General features: G+C 39.9%; 1 protein-coding gene across 3 annotated transcripts in view; it reads left to right on the top strand.

Annotated features, from left to right (window-relative positions):
- Positions 1 to 10,045, top strand: part of nlrx1 (NLR family member X1) — a 33,278-nt gene extending 23,233 nt beyond the window's left edge. For 2 of the 3 annotated variants that reach the window (XM_085479098.1, XM_085479100.1), the window contains 4 exons: positions 80 to 166; positions 3,111 to 3,362; positions 3,972 to 4,176; positions 9,497 to 10,045. In XM_085479098.1, the coding sequence (XP_085335224.1) occupies positions 80 to 166; positions 3,111 to 3,362; positions 3,972 to 4,176; positions 9,497 to 9,634 (682 nt within the window). In that variant the 3' untranslated portion in view covers positions 9,635 to 10,045. The remainder of the gene's footprint in view (positions 1 to 79; positions 167 to 3,110; positions 3,363 to 3,971; positions 4,177 to 9,496) is intronic. The other variant, XM_085479099.1, reaches the window with a different exon arrangement.
- Positions 10,046 to 19,719: the final 9,674 nt, after the last annotated feature.

Below are 19,719 nucleotides of genomic sequence, written 5' to 3'. Positions count from 1 at the left end.
ATATATATATACATATATATATACATGTATGTATATGTATGTGTGTGTGTGCGCATGTAATTGTCTCTGTTGTCTTCAGTCTGCAGTTTAACACCCTTGGTCCTGAGTCCTGCAGTCTGCTGAGAGACCTACTGCTAGATCCCAGGAGTGTTATTAGATCTCTGAAGTAAGACTCTACTTTTATTCCAGTTTTGATGTTTTTAGCCCAAATGTATGTAACCAAATAAGTCACATCTTTACTTTGGCACTGTCTTTTAATTTTATGTAATAGATTTCAGAATTTGATTGCATAATTTGAAAATGCATAAGTATTGGAAAGATTAAGAAAAAGTTGCACAACTTGGTTTTACATTGCAACTGCAAACACGGTACAAGTAAGACACTACCAGAATGTCAGAACATCAATTGAAACTTGAATTCCAAGGAGTTTAGGGGTAAGATTAAGCCAAAAATTAAGCCAAATAATTATGGGCAAAGTAATAAATTAACTGGACAAGAAAATATGCCCTAAAGCGCATATGTTTTTTTTTTTTTTTAATTAAAAAAAGTGGGTGACAGAATCATGGACATGGTCATGAATATTATAAACTCAAGCTCTTTAAACTGCATTTCAATTGAAAAAACAGAGAAACAAAAATAATATCACTAGCCAAAATAGGGCACAATTAAAAATAGTGTTATTTTAAGTACTTTAAGTACATTTTTAAAATGGTATTGTATTTAAATAATAATAATAAAAATTTCAACATAAGGTGCAATTTTTCTTCTTAAACAAATAAGGTAGAAACATAAAAGGTTGAACAGCTTTAAACTCTGAGTATCCTTAGCCAAAATTATTTTGTACATTAGGTTAAAACAATGTGATCATTGAACATTTTAGTGCAAAAACCCCCCAAACCCATTAGATTCACAATAGCTCCATGCTTATTTACCGTCTGTCTCTTTCAGCCAGTTACTTTGACAATCTAACCTGTTCAGATTTTCAGAGCTCTAGGCAACTCTCTTTTTTGTTACTATGTGACCTGCAAGTTAGAACAGTCTCTCTTACATGGGACAGAAGTGGCAGGACTAATCAAATACTTGCGGGCTATGACAGACAGCTGTGGGTGGGTCCCTTCTCGCCTGGACCATCACTTCAGCAAGCAGTCTTTCTCGCTGATGGTGGATCCTGCTCTGTACAAATTCAGGGCCCGTTACACAGGGCTTCCTCATCTGCATCAGTCTGAAGACAATGAAGAGAGGAGGCTCTTTGTCTTTGCTGGCTCCTTTGTGGTGGCGTCTTTACACTGAGGCAGCAGGGCCTCAAGGCTGGTCCAAACCTCTTCTTGCTCTCCCCTTGCAAAACAATATAAATCCTTAAAGCGTGGGTCAAGCACAGTAGCTATCTTGAGCCACTGATGGTTGCGTGTAGCTACAGGTTGAGATAGGTCTTTTACAAAGGCAGAATAAATTTCACCATGTGTTTGAGTCATCATTGGAGACCTCCATGGTGTGATGCAGGTGGCAGAAGATAAAACCACTGAACATGAGACATATGTCTCACCTCCAAGATTATTATTAATCTACACAATAACTGTCAACTATAGAGCTTTTTGAAGAAACTGTAACAATAAGTTAAAAACTAGTTTTATTTACCTGCATGGCTCAAGAACAGTTACCAGCTTTTGGAGTTTTACCAGCTTTGATGGAGTTAAAATGACTAGCTTGTGCTTTGTTTGTCTAAAGCAGCAAAAACAGCCTCTTGATTCTTTAGTAGACCAGAAACCGTATCCAGCATTTTATCAAGGCTTCTGTTGGGTAGTCTTTTGAAATGAAATTTGCCTCAGATCAGTCCTAGCAACGCGCTTTTGTCTCGTTCTTTAATAAATTTGCATGCTGAAAAAAATGTTTTGTCTCTCTCCCATTTCGTCTTGTAGCATGTCGCAGCCCTACTTGGAACCTTGTTAAGATCCAACCATGCAAAATATGGTGGTTTTAAACTCTTGATCAGGACTGAATAGGTCAACCTTTGTTAAGGTGTCTTATGCTTTGTTTGACAGCTGTTCATTATGTTTTGTTTTGTTTTGTTTGGGGGGGGGGGTATATCAAATGATGCTTCTTATTTGGCACACATAAAACTAAAAGCTACCGGCCTAATCTGGGAGACAGTCAAAATAACAGACAGAATTAAGAATTCAGCTCAGCTAAGCTTAATGACAGAGTCATAAATTTAGTGAATCCATGTTTTCCCAGGTTGTCTATGGGAAGTCTGAAGACCGTAAAGAGACTCACCTGTAAGATTACACTTAAACCTGTGACTCACCCCAGGTTTAAGTGTAATCTTTCTGAGTTGTTTGATGTGTTAACGGCCATTTGCTGGGAAAAGTTTTGATAATGACAAGCACCGTGTTCATTTTCTTTTTGTTTTGATTTCTTCTTTTTTTCTTCTTCAAAACAATATAATGGCACACAAGCTGGACCTTGATCCACAGTTTAAGGGTGCTCTACAGTGTAATATTAAAGTTGAACTTCACCTTCCAAAAAGAGTCAAATTTGTGAGTCTATGAAATTTTATATCTTTGGATATTATATCTTTGGACTTATGTTTGACATGTCAATGGTTAATAATCAAATTTACTCTGTACATGTTGTTCTTTTTTTCTCTTTTTTATGACATAATGGTTTAAAAGAGCAAACTAACATTTCAATTGACATCATTTTCAGTTTGCTAAATGTCTTTCTTCCACATTAATTATATATGGGAAAGGTTTATCACTGTGTAACATCCCCTCTTCTTTTAACAACAGTGTTTGACTCAACATTGAGCAAAGTCTAAATCAGAGGAAAGTCACATACTGTTCTACCTGTACGATTGCTTCAAGAGAATTGATTGTGCTATTTTATTCACATTCATTTATTGTTACTTTCAGTGTCAATTCTAATGACCTGGCCATTGGATTGTGGTTTATTTATTATTACTTTTTTCTGATCATCAATTAGCTACTGACCGGAGTTATAGTCCTTAGCCTATATTTTTGCTACGAAGCCCTAACACCTTCATTTGCACATGGAGTTTATTCTTAGTCGTAGACCAAACCAGAAATGCCATATTATTCCATTGTGGTCTTCAGATTGTGTGACAACCCTCTTATGGAGTCTGGAGTCCAAATCCTGGTGGAAGCCCTGCCAGAGAATCAGTCCCTGACAAACTTGTCCCTGATGCACACTGGACTGGGGGATGAGGGTGTCCTGGATCTGGCTAAGAGGCTCCAACAACACAGAAGACTCCAGGAGCTCAACGTGGCCTATAACAATATTGGAGACGACGCAGCTCTACTTCTGGTAGATGCCTGTAGAGAACATCCCAGCATTCAGACTGTACAGTAAGAAACTTCTCACTATATCCAAAGCTCAACATTTCTTTGAGGTTTAGTTGTGCTATAATGTTGTATTGCATAGACCACATTATAAATAAATTCTGATTCCACTGTCCTTTTTGCATTATAAATATTTATTTATTTTTTTCATAGAACACTGACAGTTTTCGTAACATGAAAAAAGCACCTTACTTACAGTTTGGCATATATTAAATTATAAACCCTGATATTGTTTTGATGCATGTGTAATGTAAGTTGTAAGTCCAGCTAAGTAAATCCCAATAGGTTGATTCTGTTCATCTGGACAAAGCGTTTTCAGTGGGAGAAACATTTTGTCTTCTTCCGACAGAAGAAGTCATTTGGATGAGTGACAAAGCATTTCTCCCACTGAAAACGCTACGTCCAGATGAACAGAATCAACCTTTTGGGAATCCTGATATTGTGTCATCAGATAATTGATAGAATTTATCAATTTATTACTCCTGTGAATGAGACCAAGAACATTTTAAAATGGACTACATATGGTAAAATGCAAAAGGCCTCAGAGACACACTAAAAGCATGCAGTCTTTCATGCAAGCCCTACAGAAATTTTTTTGTCCATGTCTTTGTGCAGTTTATATTTGAACCCTCTCAGTAAAGTGGCGAAGCAGTCCCTGTATGCCCGAGGTGTTCCCCGTAGCCACAGTGGTCAACGGGTCAAGGTCCTGGCTTCTGTCACTGAAGGGACAGACCTCTCTGAGAACTGGCGCCCCATTCTCAATGTTATACGAGAGAACTCCTCATCCTGGGATCAGCAGCATGTCATACAGCAACTAAAGGTATATACATACAGTACAATGTAAATGTAAAAATGTACATAAAACATGTCATTTAAAAAATGATTCATACTGTGTGGGTTTTTAAAAGCCTGTTTTTTTTTTTTTTTAAATAATAGGTTAAGCTCAGCATTTTTAAGATACTTGTGTTTAAGTGTTTATAAACAAGACATGAGAAACCAGCCAGCTGGTGTTTTTCACCTGCTTGTCCAGTTGTTTGTTGTTTTTGTACGTCAGAACGCACCCCCAACACACAGGAGCATACAAAGAAGCACTGAACGCCACAGTGTCAGTGCTTCTTTGTCAGTGGACTTCAGCCTCCAGGGGAAGAAGAGACCGATGGAATTAATCACGGGAACTGGTGGGCTTCCTGAAAAGGCCTCGCAGGTTCCCCCTCTCCGGCAGCATTGCTGGACAACCTCACATCACCACTAAGCATAACCGAAACCACATGTCTGAATGTGTTTTGAGCATACCCGCAAACATCGTCCCACCACTTTATTAAATCTAGGCCAGTCCATTCCACATTTATGGGTTGTGTAAGGCAGAAGCTAACAGCAGCCGATGTTTTGCTTTTTATTTTAATTTCTAATAACACCACATAATATTTTTTAAAGGCACCAACTACACATGTAGTTCTGCTTCCAACAATGCTCCAGGCTGAACCACGTTTTGGTGGACCAGGGTCTGCATACAACCTGAGTCCACCATAGCCCAGCGTGTACCCCTTGGCACTCAACTCAACTATCCAATCCAAAAACAACACAAACACATTGGGTTATTGTCTCCCCAGAAACACTTCCCTCGTGCTTGTGGAAATCTGTTTTTTCCCCCCCATTTCCGTTGTCGTTTTTCCTATTTCTGTTTTCTTTTTTCCTATTTCTGTTGTGTTTTGTGTGCTTTTGCAGCATTTTTCTTATTGCTGGTGTTTTCTTAAGTTGCAGTCCGTTTGGCCTCTCGGGGCCACCATAGAGGAGGACAAAAGGTTTCAAACTTGTCCAGGCCTTAAACCTCATGTGTATTCTTCCTAGTAGTAGCACATCCATAAAAATAAGGCTTTTATGAAAACACTGAATACAAAATTGCTTTCTTGAGAAAGACTCAATTTATAGTTGACTATTAAATTTTGCATAAAATAAATTTTACAAAGTAGCTTTGAATAGCAGAGATGCAGAAATGTCTGCAGAGCCATGGCTCAGTGTCTGAGTGTCACAGACCTAAATGTATGCCCATTTATATTTTTTAAATTGTTTACATTTGGACTTTTATTGTATTTTCATAAGTTTTACTGCTTTTAATTAAGCAATAAATACCGCTGCGCAACAGTAATTTAGCATTAAACAGTTAACCTGTTGAACCCCAATGGTCCTGGTACCAGAGGGGAGAGGGAGAACATCAGGTTTAATGGGATGTACCGCCAGATCTATTGTTTAAATAAAGACATGTGTGATATCCACAGAAATGTCAGAATCTCAGCTAAAAGCTCACAAAACTATTTCAAAAACCGCAAAACTGGTAAAACAGCAAACAATTAAAAAGCAGGCAAACAGATTCTGCAAAAGGATGTACTCGCGTTTGTCTGTGTTCACCTGGCGGCCAAGGACATGTGGTTGAGTGCTGACAGATTCTAAAACTGCAAGATTTATCACTCGCCGACCAAAATTCACTGAATAAGCAGCAAAAGAAGATGAAAACTATACTGCACATTTGAAAAAACATTGTAATTCCCTTTTAATTTTTACTGTCTTGGTTCCACCACAATAAAATTGCACTTTCTGCAGAGCTGTACCTCTTAGCATGCTTCGAGACCAGTTTTCCATCATCTGATAAGAAAGCCTAAACTGTACAAAGGTTGCTGTAAAATCTACAACAACTAGCTGGCAGCTGGATGCCAGTAACTTACTGTAAATACAAATCACAGTAACCTTACTGTATTGTGCATTTATAGTAGTACCGTAATTTCCTTTACAGTACTAGTACTGCATTTTTACTGTAATTTCTTGTACTGCACTTTTCCTGTATTATCCATTTACAGTATTACTGCAATTTACTTTTGGGCACTTTATGTGATGTTAGCGTTAAGATCAAAATAAATCCCCACAGCTGTCAACTACATCTGCTGGTGTCGCAGTGACCCAAGAACAAAAAAGCACATAAAATGAATTACACATTTTACTATATCAATCCCTTTGACCAGCTCAGGGTGCACAGTGGAGACTGTATAATTTTCATGGATCTCGCTCTCATGCTTACTTCCTGCTGCATCACTATCTACCTTTGCAGGGTTCTGTAAAGCATGTTAATGTTTTCTGCTGATGTGTAATGTGAAAGATGATTTCACGTGAAAATAAGTTTTTCAGTTAGGAAACAGGCAAGTAATATTTTCCATCTCTTATGTGCCATTTAAAATGATCACACAAAATGTACAAATCATGAGATGTATGCTGGCATCCCTCAACCTCACAAATCACTGCATCCATATGAGTAGGTGTACAGCTCAATGAAGGTTTTTTTGACTGTGTGTGCTTGGAGTGCATGTGCAATGTAAGTGCAGCAAGTGTTCAAAAACTGCATGGACAATTCATTAAGCCACAACCAAACATGGGTGAACATAGGTTCCAATGCATTTTGATATGGCGATAAAATCTAGTCAGTGTCCGCGTTGATACATTGCACTGTTTGTACACAAATGGCGTGACTATTTTAATAGTTGTAATTAACTTCTGACTTGAGCAATATTAACCTTGTGACATATGTAATATCATTTAATACTAGACATGAAGGCATATGGGTTTAAACTTAACGTTAAACGCTAATGTTAGTCATGTGACAAGCATTAGAAAAGTGTTAGTTATACCACGCGTTAGGAAGGTGGTGAGGGGGAATGAAGATAAAAACTTTATTTTTAAGTTTTCTTTTATTCCAAAGTTACTAAATACTGATCCCCCCCCAACCAAACTTAGTAGGCAAGGAACATATATGCACCTTAGATTTGTCGTTTCGCTTAGATTGACTTCAGTTAATTTAGTTACAACAGCTTACTCACCCGCTGAGTTTTCACAGCAGTTCCAAACCAAACCTAATCCAGATACCAGGCACAAAAGGCTCCAGTGAACACCTCACAAATAGTGACTCGGGCCAAAAGCTTTAAGAAAGAAGATATAAAACAAAGCTTTTCCAAATACAAATTATGTTTAAATAACTTGTAACTAGTAATATTAGGCAACCTCTTCACAGGATAGATAGCAAACAGTTAAACATTAGTATCATATACTAATGGCATTAACAGTGACAGCATTAGCAAATAATTTTCAGACGGTAATAAGGCCAAAACTATTTGCTGGGCTCAATAACCAATGTAAGCTAATAACCAGTGTATGACAATACACGACTCCTCTATCTTTATAAACAGTTAGTACTGCCTTTTGTAAGAAAGTTGAGAGGAAGCGAATCAAGTTAGAAGCATGTGTGTCTAAAAAATTGTTTGAGGATAATAAGAACATGGTACTCTTTTTTTGAATTAATGTTTTCTCCAGAAAACAATCATTTTTCTTTTCAATGTCAGTCCCACAAAACAGTTGAAGAAAGTTTGAAAGAAATCTCTATAGCCATTGGTCAGTTTCACCTAGGTCAGTTTACTACTGTAAAACAAATTTACTGTAGGAATAATTACAGTAATATATATTTTCTCTTATATATATTTACTGTTGAATTTACTAAAGGTGTTTACAGGGTTATTTATGCTATTTAATAATGAAGAAATGTAACCTTTCACAAATTATGCCAAATTGCAAACACTTATAATAAATATACAAAATGCTATATTTCTAATAAAAAAAAATTTTCTATTACAGACATTTCTGGGGGAGGGTTACAGCTACAGTTTATAAAAAAACAAAACAAACAAACCCCAAAACAAACAAACACAAAAACTGAAGAGTCTGGGCAATGAGCTACCACAAGTTTTTCTGTCATTCTACACATTTATTTCTTACAATTTAAGTCCAACGAGTCGTGCTGACAGCTTTCTTTGTTTTTTACAGCAGCTTTTTCTTTATCATGTAGAATAACAGTTAAATATGTAACTTCTTTACGCTGACAGAATGGAGAATTTACTGGTCCGGCTGCTTAAGATCAAAGTGGGTTGTATGTGACCCACAACTAAAATGAGTTTGACACCAACGGTATATGATATATTGCCAAGAAGCATTATTATAACAAACAAGTAACCAAATACAAATTCTTTGCTTTATATTTTAAGTTTATATGTAGCAATTCCACATTTGTATGCATATATTTTCATTATTACCTCAAGCCTACCTTCTAAACTGGAGTTTCTGAAACATGAAAACCCACGTAAACATGCTTACTTATTCACATCATATAAGGGTCTATTTGGATAGTGTTTAAGTCTTAACAAGTCTGTTAGATTCCAGTTTTGCTTACACCAGCTAACAGTATCAAAAACAACAGTTCAGGATATCCTCAACTCACCTCAGTTTAGCTGTGATAGACAGAAGTTAATAAACAAGTGTTATGATACTTGCCATCCATAAACCCCAAGTTAATTCATCTAGATATTGTCTTTTCAAAGGAAGAAACATTTTCCCACTCACCCAAGTGACTTCTTTAGTCTCAAGACTCAAGAAAACTCAATGTCTAAATAAACAGTATCACCGTTCTGGGGAAGAAACTGCAAGCAAGCCAAGATTCAAACAGAAAATATTTCATTAAAAAAACAACCTTGAAAACACAAGACAGTGGGTCAAAGACCCAGGATCATGACATCCAGTTAGTGACACACATTTCTACCCCTTGGCTTTAAGGGCATTTTATTCCCCTCTGTTTTCCCTCCTGAGCATTAGCACCTGAATAGGTGTCTGGCAGACATGAGCTGTGATATGATGACCAAGGTCTGTCTTTAACTCACTTACCAGTACTGTTACGCTGGCACTCCTGTTGCATTTATAATGTAGGAATTTGAAATATTAGAGATCCAGGTTTAGATGTTTTTTTTGTTTGTGTGGAACAAACTGGATGCTTTTGTGGAAAGCATCCAGTTTGTTAGTATTATGACATATATGCTTCTGAAGATGGCATTGAGACAGCATTTTTTCCTAGTGTGACACCTCACTCATGTTGTCAGAGAACAGGGATCATTGGATTAGTGACCTTAAGATATGAATTCGATTTGCAGAATTAAATTTGAGTCATTTTACATGTACAAACACCCAACTTAAAATTGATGAGGTGAAATGCACAAAAAAGATTGATTGTCAGGTGTGTGTCAGTAAAACCAGTGGCCCTTTGTTCTTTTTTGCAGGTCTTTCTCGAGGATCTGGAGTGGGGGCGTCAACAGCAGCAGAGCCTCTGGAAGAGGCTACATTTCCGCAGAGTTGAGAAGAGAGTCCGGAAAATTCTAAAGATGTATAGGAACAATTTACCTCCCTCCAAGAAGTAACCCAGGAGGTGATCAGGAAATGAGTGTTCAAGTTTGAATAGGATGAATCCAGATAGGAGAATCTTCAAACAGCAATGACTAATAGTCTAGGACAGGGGTTTTAAAACAGGCCAGCGGACTATATCAGGCCCACAATACAATTTTTTCTGGCCAGCAAAATAATTTCATATGTCAGTTATTGATGTGGTCTCTATGTGGGAGCTGAATCTTCAGCCCTGTTGAGAATTCCTGCAGACAGGGGTTGGGCTTTATTTTGATAGGTACACCATGCGGACAATCACGTGTTACATTCCCCTTAAAGGTCCAGGGGATGAAGGAAAGTAATAAAAGTTGTCCAGGTTGAACAAAGAAGATAGAGAGGCCATTCATATTATGCAAAGTAATTAAGCAATAAACAATTAAATGACAAAATAGTTTCTGATTTTCACTTTCTACTATAGAAATGTCTGTGTTTTTTTTATGACTACAGTTTAATTTAAGAAACAACAACAACAAAAAACTGACAGTCCAGGCAATGAGCTACCCAAACCTTTTCTGTAATGTTACACATTTATTTTGTACAGTTAAAGTCCAAAGACTCATGCTGACAGATTTCTTTCTATGTCACAGCTGTTTTTTCTTGATTATGTAGAAAAACAGTTAAAGATTTAACTTCTTTACACTGACAGAAAGACAGTTTCACTGGTCCGGCTACTTAAGATCAAAGTGGGCTGTATGTGACCCTTGATGTAAAATAGTTTTGACACCTCTGGTCTAGGAGATATAGTTTCATCACTGTAGAAGAGATTTTGCTCTTGATTCTACAGTAAAAACTACACTGCACTATTCATAACCATTTAAAAGACCCAAACACAATCAAACTGTATGGCTTTAATGTGTGAGGTGCTCCACATGTGACTGGATTGTGAATTTTTAGTTGAATAGTTTGTCATTTAAAGTTGCTTTTAAAGAGCACATTTTTGATTTATTTCACATTAATAATTGAAATGAATTTCCTTGTATTAGCAAGCACAAGAAAGAGAGAGGTAAAGGACATGCAGTTTGTCATTTTCATATGAGGCCAAAGCATTGAGACATTTGGTTGCCTTGAGTGAAAGTCTGTTTTTATATATCATCTTCATTAAATGCATCTTTTTTGCACAAAATAAGCCAACAAAGTACACTGCAGTAAAACAAACAACTATCAGCATCAAACAGAATGTCTGCATGTGTAATTTACATATGATTAAGAACAGAAAGGAATATTTTGAAAACACGTGTATGCTAAGTAAAGGATTTCTTGATACAGTTTTTCTCAAATGTTAAAACACAAAAGCCAATCCTGTAACCCAAATGACCAGTAGTCTAAACACATTTACTAAATGTAGCCACCATATTCCAGTACCATAAACACATGTCACATGAAGACACAATTCACAAAACACAACCCTCTGTACTCATAAATCTAAACACATTTTTCCTTGCTAAAACACATGTTGCAAAACAACTCTGCTCATATCCTCAAATGAAAGCCCATGTGATGCAAAATGCTTGCCACAGTCACCAATCTTTGAACACAGGGAACACACCTGGCGTCATTCACTACACACAATGACTCAAAATTGAAGACACTTGTTGCTAATGCTGTACCCACATGTAAAAGCAAGTTCAGAGTGCACAGTATGCTGAAGGTTCCAAACAAACACAATGGATGAAGGCAGAGTCAGGGGAAGAGGAATTTGATGCAGAGGAGGGAGAAGAGCTGGCCCTGGAAGAAGAGGAGCAGGCCAATGAGGAAGAGGAGTTAAAATGAGAGGAGGAAGAGGAGCGACCAACGAGGAAGAGGAGAAGGCCAACATGGGAGAGGAGAAGGTCCAGGAGGGAGAGCAAGACAACCTCGCACCATCATTACGGACGAGATGCGAGCAACAGCTCAGTGACATGATGCCGCACAGTGATTGTGGTGTGTGTGGTGTGAATAACGTAAATAAAAAAACTTCACACCCTGTTCATGTTTTCAAGATTACTGTTGTGTGCAATAGATTCTGTTTTTGCATTGAGTTGTGTTACAGTAGTGTACATACATGCAGGATTTTCTATAGATTTATACTACTCATATGAAACTCACAAATCTAAATGCCTAATCCTCTGCAGAGATCTACGACGATCCGTTACTGTATAGTTTCTAAAATATGCATTGGCAGTTATGAAACAAAGAACCTTCTCACAAATTGAGCATTGTGTTTTCAATTGTTTTGCTGTAGTGTGTAATGCTGTGTATAGTGTTTATAGTTTTGACAGCTTCGAGCTGCTCTCTTGGTGTGGGAGTTTGAGTTTTGCAGTGGGAAGGTGTGGTTGTGTTTATGTAGCTTTAGAGAAGGGTGTTGTGTTTGGACATTGGGGGACCTGGTGGTAACGTTTGTGAAATGTGTTTTAGCATTTGAGAAAAACTGTAATATACAAGACTTGATAATAGAATAGAATTCAACTTTATTGTCATTGCACATGCACAGGTACAGGGCAACGAAATGCAGTTTGCATCCATCCAGAAGTGCTTTAGTGATATAGATATATTACAATATATATTAGCAATAATATAGATATGTGAGTATATTACAGAAATGGGTCTATTATGGTATGTTATAATGTACACGGTATGAAGTATGTTGTGAATATTCTATAACTATAAGTATGTACAGGCTATGAACAGGATATAAATATGAAAAACTATACAGAATATGAAATAAATAACTTTACAGAATCTGAGATATACAGCTATACATACATAAATGGCCAAAATACATACAGTACTGTATATATTGTATATAGTAAAGAAAAAAGAGAGAGAATGCATTTCCTGATCGAAATGCAGTGTGAATGCTGATAGCTGAATGGTTTGAGCTGAAATGTAATAACTGCTGAATCTTTGGCCTTCAGGTGAATGATTCAGTGGATTTCAACTCATTCAGCATTTTTAAATGGATTGGATTTATATAGCGCTTTTTTTCAAGGCACCCAAAGCGCTTTGCAATGCCACTATTCATTCACTCTCACATTCACACACTGGTGGAGGCAGCTACGATTGTAGCCACAGCTGCCCTGGGGCAGACTGACTTTTTCACCAAAGTGCAGACCTGTTGAAAGCTGAAGTTCACGCAGAGTTTCAAAGTTGGAAAGTAGCTGAACATCTTTAAAATCCACATTAGAAAAGCCAACTGATGACAAAAGAAAATATAGAGTCAGAAAACATCTGAATGAATATTAAAAGCTCATCTTCTAAACCACTTAAAGAGTGGAATTGGAAAAGTGGAATGAAGTATTTTTAATGTCTTAACTCGAGGATGACAAATGTAAAAACAGAATGTTTGCAGAATATCTGCGTCGTGTGTGAGTGTGCATGTGTGTGTGTATCGGCATGTGTAAACATGTATGTATGTGTGTGTGTGCGTGTGTGTGTGCATGTGTGTGTGTATCGGCATATGTAAACATGTATGTCTGTGTGTGTGTGTAAATGTGTTAAACTAAAATAAAAAGGTTATTCTTAGTTAAACCGGTGCTTTGTAACAGTGAGGATGGGGAGAGTTGGTGGCTGCACGGCCAGATCTTTTACAAACGCTCCACTTCGGTGGGAGACAGTCATACAGGAGCGAGCATCCCTGAGAGAATCAGGTGGGTCTTCACGTCAGTAGCCAGTGTGGGCAAAAATGACATTCTCTCTGACTCCTGGTGCGACCCCGAGATGGGGTCCACCAGTAAAACAATTTAAAATCGAGGTGGCCCTAGCTTTTACCAATGAGGAAAAGCACTGTCAGTGCCTGACCCCCTTCTGAAATTGGGTCCCAATTTCAGAAGGGCCTGACCAATATATAATAGAGTGGAGGAGGCCAGGTTTAACCTGATCCCTGTGAAACAGCTTTTTGGGGAGGCACGGACCCCACCTTCGCTCAACTCCAGCGGCCCCCGAGTGACCGGAAGTTTTTGCCAGCCTGAGTCGAAAGATTGCAAGCAGGACTTCGCCCAGAGGTTTGGCTACCTTCAACCATTACCAATAAAATGGTGTGGGACGGTTTCGATCCAGCCAATCAGGAACAGGGTCGAATTTACGACCAGCTACCCAGAGGTTGGAGGAGGTCAGAGGGTACCGAGGTCTTGGGCTTGTGGGTGGCCCCAGAAGTTGCCTTGCTCGTCCTCCAACTGATGACTGCCCTGGATGGGGGGCGCTTACATAGATGGCCATGTCTTTACTTGTCAGCATACATCTGATGCTTCTAAATAAGCTCATCCCAAGTGATTGTTAAGCTGCCCTAGCTGAATGGAATAGTATCATATTTTAGCTTTCTACAGTTCTTCTTGAATATAAAAGGGTTTTTTTGTATTAATTGTTCTGGTTGCTTTATGTGAACATGATAAGTAGACAACTTGTTTCTAATAATTTGTTTCTTTAATTTAATTTTGCAAAGTTACAACCTCAGAAAAGAAGAAGATGTTGCACATGGAATTCTCTCTGAAAACCTGACAAAGGTGGGTCGTGCCACACATTGCTCAGAAGAACAGCGTGCTTTAATCAAAATGTTGATTGGAGATGGGAAAACATAAAGAAGTGCAGAAAATGACAGGCTGCTCAGCTTAAATGATCTCCAATACTTTAAAATGAAAAGCCAAACCAGAGAGACGTGCAAGAAAATGGAAGACTACCATTCGAATGGATCAAACAATAGCCAGAATGGCAAAGACTCAGCCAATGATCAGCTCCAGGGAGATGGTCTGAAGTTACCTGTGAGTACTAAGACAAGCTTCTTCTAATTGTCAGAGTCTATCGGCAAGAAGCCCCCAGAAAATCCAACTGTTTAAAAAAAAAACAAAAAAAACCCCGTGCTGAAGAGGATACAATTTGCCAAAGAACATATCAACTGGCCTAAAGAGAAATGGAGAAACATTTTGTGGACTGATGAAAGTAAGGGCCACAGACAGTTTGTCAGACGACTCCCAAACACTGAATTCAAGCGACAGTACACCTGAAGACCGTGAAGCATGGTGGTCCAAGCATCATGATATGGGGCTGTTTCTCTTACTATGGTGTCAGGCCTATTTATTCCATACCAGGGATGATGGATCAATTTGCTTATAACAAAATACTTGAAGAGGTCATGCTGCCTTGTGCTGAAGAGGAAATGCCCTTTAAATGGGTGTTTCAACAAGACAATGACCCCAAACACACCAGTAAGCGAGCAGTATGTTGGTTCCAGACCAACAAAATTAAGGTTATGGAGTGGCCAGCCCAATCCCTGGACCTTAATCCAACAGAAAACTTGTGGGGTGGCATCAAAAATGCTGTTTCTGAAGCAAAACCAAGAAATGCAGAGGAATTGTGGAAGGCTGTCAAATCATCCTGGGCAGGCATACCTGTTTACACGTGCCAGAAGTTGGTCGACTCCGTGCAGCACAGATGTGAAGCAGTTCTCAAAAACAGTGGTTATACCACTAAATATTAGTTTAGTGATTCACAGGAATGCTAAATCTTAACTTTTTTTTTTTGAGTAAATATTTGAGTTTGTAATGGAAAAATGCAGACACTGCTATTTTTTGAATTGCCCAATATCATGTTTTCCTTCATTTTCTGTAAAGTAATTGAAATATTGATACATCAAAAGATGAACAAAAGAGTAAAATACACTCAACAAAAATATAAACGCAACACCTTTGTTACTGCTCCCATTCCCCATGGGATGGACGTAGAGACCTAAAATTCATTCCAGATACACAATATAACCATCCCTCCCAAACAGTGGTCACAAATCAGTCCAAATGTGTGGTAGTGGGCACATCTGCTATATTGAGATAATCCATCCCACCTCACAGGTGTGCCACATCAGGATGCTGATCTGACATCATGAGTAGTGCACAGGTGTACCTCAGACTGCCCACAACAAAAGGCCACCCTGGAATGTGCAGTTTTGTCTCACAGCAAAATGCCACAGATGCCACAAGCAATGAGGGAGCGTGCAATTGGCATGCTGACAGCAGGAATGTCAACCAGATCTGTCGCCCGTGCATTGAATGTTCATTTCTCAACCATAAGCCGTCTCCACAGGCGTTTCAGAGAATATGGCAGCACATCCAACCGGCCTCACAACCGCAGACCTCGTGTAACAACACCAGCCCAGGACCTCCACATCCAGCAGGTTCACCTCCAAGATCGTCTGAGACCAGCCACCCAGACAGCTGCTGGAACAATTGGTTTGCACAACCAAACAATTTCTGCACAAACTGTCAGAAACCGTCTCAGGGACGCTCAACTGCATGCCCGTCGTCCTCATCGGGGTCTTGACCTGACTCCAGCTCGTCGCCGTAACAGACTTGTGTGGGCAAATGCTCACATTCGATGGCGTCTGGCACGTTGGAGAGGTGTGCGCTTCACGGATGAATCATGGTTCACATTGTTCAGGGCAGATGGCAGCTGAGAACGTCCCAGTTCTTGCATGGCCAGCATACTCACCGGACATTGAGCATGTTCGGGATGTGCTTGACCGGCGTATACGACAGCGTGTACCAGTTCCCACGAATATCCCACAACCTCGCACAGCCATTGAAGTGGAGTGGACCAACATTCCACAGGCCACATTGTCAATCTGATAGACTCCATGCGACGATGTGTTGCACTGCATGAGGCAAATGGTGGTCACACCAGATACTGACCGGTTCTGGGTCCCCAGACCCCCAACAGCGCAAAAAACTGCACATTCCAGGGTGGCCTTTTGTTGTGGGCAGTCTGAGGTACACCTGTGCACTACTCATGATGTCAGATCAGCATCCTGATGTGGCACACCTGTGAGGTGGGATGGATTATCTCAATATAGCAGATGTGCCCACTACCACACATTTGGACTGATTTGTGACCACTGTTTGGGAGGGATGGTTATATTGTGTATCTGGAATGAATTTTAGGTCTCTACGTCCATCCCATGGGGAATGGGAGCAGTAACAAAGGTGTTGCGTTTATATTTTTGTTGAGTGTATAATATGCAGTGTTCCCAATGAATGGACAAAAATATTATATGGATTTTGAGCTTTATTCGTGTTCAAAATAATAGCAGTGTGTTTTAAAACACAACTGTGAATAGTTTCCGTTCTGATCATCCAGTCACAAAAGATGATTCCAAAAGTCATCAACTGACTCAAACTGCCCAGATTTAAACCACTTATCTGCTGAAGACAAATCCACCAATGGAGAACAAGCCTGAAGTTAACGGGCCAGTCAGAATGCTCTACCCAGTGTGCCTGCACTAACTACTGACTGATTCTGTTTCTCTGTGGCAAATCACTGTCAAATTTGTCTCGGTGCACGTGTTGAAAAACTGCTTCTAAATCCAATACTGTAACTCTTATGAAAATACTTTTTGAACTGTGAGGGTCTTAAGCACTACACAACAGTGTGTTCTTTATGTTCCCGCTGTCAAAGTTGTGGCCACAGGAGTGATTTAAAAGTGGGGTCTCTCCTGCTGCTGAGACAAACTCCTCACTGAAAATACAATGTATCTCTATTGGTCAGTTTAGAAGGTACTCCCTAGACTCGGATCCATGCAGTTAAAAAGGACTCTTTAAGACTCTCTGCAACAAAAGAGTCCTGCAGGTGTGTTTCTGTTAGGCACAGTTAAAATCAGAATGAATATTGAAAGCTCATCTGCTTTAAATAACTTGTAATGTAATGTAAAAATAAATGTGTTAACATTAACTTAAGTTGAACAAACATTCTGTAGAACAAACTTTAAAATACAGCACAATGTGTTTCAAACATCCATCCATCCATCCATCTTCATCCGCTTTATCCGGGGCCGGGTCGCGGGGGCAGCAGCCTAAGCAGAGAGGCCCAGACCTCCCTCTCCCCAGCCACCTCCTCCAGCTTATCCGGGGGAACACCAAGGCGTTCCCAGGCCAGCCGAGAGATATAATCTCTCCAGCGTGTCCTGGGTCTGCCCCGGGGCCTCCTCCCGGTGGGACATGCCTGGAACACCTCACCCAGGAGGGGGCATCCTTGTCAGATGCCCGAACCACCTCAGCTGGCTCCTTTCGACGTGGAGCAGCAGCTGCTCTACTCTGAGCCCCTCCCGGATGGCCGAACTTCTCACCCTATCTCTAAGGGAGAGGCCAGCCACCCTTCGGAGGAAGCTCATTTCTGCCGCTTGTATCCGCGATCTCGTTCTTTCGGTCACTACCCACAGCTCGTGGCCATAGGTGAGGGTAGGGACGTAGATCGACCGGTAAATTGAGAGCTTCGCTTTTACACTCAGCTCCCTCTTCACCACGACGGACCAGTGCAGCGTCTGCATTACTGCAGCTGCAGCCCCAATCCGTCTGTCGATCTCCGGCTCCCTTCTCCCATCACTCGCGAACAAGACCCCGAGATAGTTGAACTCCTCCACTTGGGGCAGGAACTCATCCCCGACCCAGAGTGGGCACTCCACCCTTTTCCGGCTGAGAACCATGGCCTCAGATTTGGAGGTGCTGATCCTCATTCCCGCTGCTTCACACTCGGCTGCGAACCGTTCCAGTGCGAGCTGGAGGCCCCCACCCGATGAAGCCAACAGAACCACATCATCCGCAAAAATCAGAGATGAGATTCTGAGGCCACCAAAGCGAAAGCCCTCCGCCACTTGGCTGCGCCTAGAAATCCTGTCCATAAAAATTATGAACAGAACCGGAGACAAAGGGCAGCCCTGGCGGAGCCCATCACCCACCGAGAACGAGTCCGACTTATTTCCGGCAATGCGAACCAAGCTCTTGCAACGGTTGTATAGAGATCGAATGTTTCAAACATATTGTGTATATATATTTTTTTATTTGTACAAGATGATAAATGCACTGGCTGAACTATGGTAAAAGTAAAGTTCATTAAAGTTTATGTTACATTGAAAACCTTTGTCCAAAAATATAATTGTATACTTTTGAAAAAGTTTATAGTTAAATAAACCAAAATCACTAAGATTTTTGTAAAAAGAATAGCATTTATTTAGCGGCATTTCCAGGAGAAAATGACTGAAAATGCTGCATGCGAGAAAATGCTGGGAAGACTGAGCAGCAAGACAGAGACTCTAACAGAACAATGGGACAGTTTTTTTGTTTTTATGGGTCTACAACATGATGACAATGTGACATACAGTCTGAATTAAGAATTAACTGTGTATGCAACAGTTTGTTTGTTTGTTTTATTTATTCACTGAGTGTGGTTTTTGTTGTGTTGTGTTGTTATGTTATGTTTTTCTTAAATGTTCAAAATAATAATAAAAAACTTCAATTACAAAAAAAGAATAGCATTTCCAATTTCACATATAGACACACAAACTGGTTTAACTGTCATAATTGCTGTGATGGGTTTTTAAAAACGCAATCTGTAGCCTGTGTTGTTCTCTCAGAACGAATGAAGCAGCTGTTGAACCTTTATTTGCTATGTGGGCAGTCCTTGGGTCCACCCTCCCTTCCTCCCAGTCACAGTGAGACTGGGGCAGCTTGGCAGGATGTTGAAGTGGAGAGAGAGAGACCCAAATGCAGCCTCTGGCTTAGATGGGATGAATGAGCTTTATTTACACATGGGGTAAATAAAGAGACAGAGCAGAGATGGGAAGGACAGAAACTAAGGAAAAAACCTAAACTTGGAAAATCTAACAAATCTGAAACCATAACTCACAGGATGACTTTGCAGAGAAACACAGATGGACCAATAACAAGCGGAAGAAAGGAGCAATCAGGGAATGGGAGACAGGAGGAAAACACAGCTCGGAAAACTAGACACAATACACACAGTACAGGGACTATCAAAATAAAAACAGGAAATACAACAGGTATGCACAGACACGAGCTTGACACTAAGACATCAGATAAGGCAACAGGGAGGGAGCACAGAGACACAGAACAGAATGAGAGATAATTTGGGGCCAGAGTTACCAAATTCCGCCATTCCTGTCTCCCTCCATTACGATAACCATCTGGCACAGGCCCAGAGAGCAGATGTTGCTGCATTGCAACAGCATTTTGCAGACGTGTTCTCCCCCTGCTGGGCTGTACGAATCTCATAGAGCACCATTTTGAAACGCAGCCTGGTGTGAGTAATA

The sequence above is a fragment of the Copadichromis virginalis genome, linkage group LG14 (assembly GCF_057382275.1).
Source record: "Copadichromis virginalis isolate Kocher_CV1m ecotype Utaka linkage group LG14, C_Virginalis_male_GT1.1, whole genome shotgun sequence".
Classification (NCBI taxonomy): domain Eukaryota; kingdom Metazoa; phylum Chordata; class Actinopteri; order Cichliformes; family Cichlidae; genus Copadichromis; species Copadichromis virginalis.
Note: the sequence above shows the minus strand (reverse complement) of the source record. Positions and strands in the feature narration are given on the sequence as shown.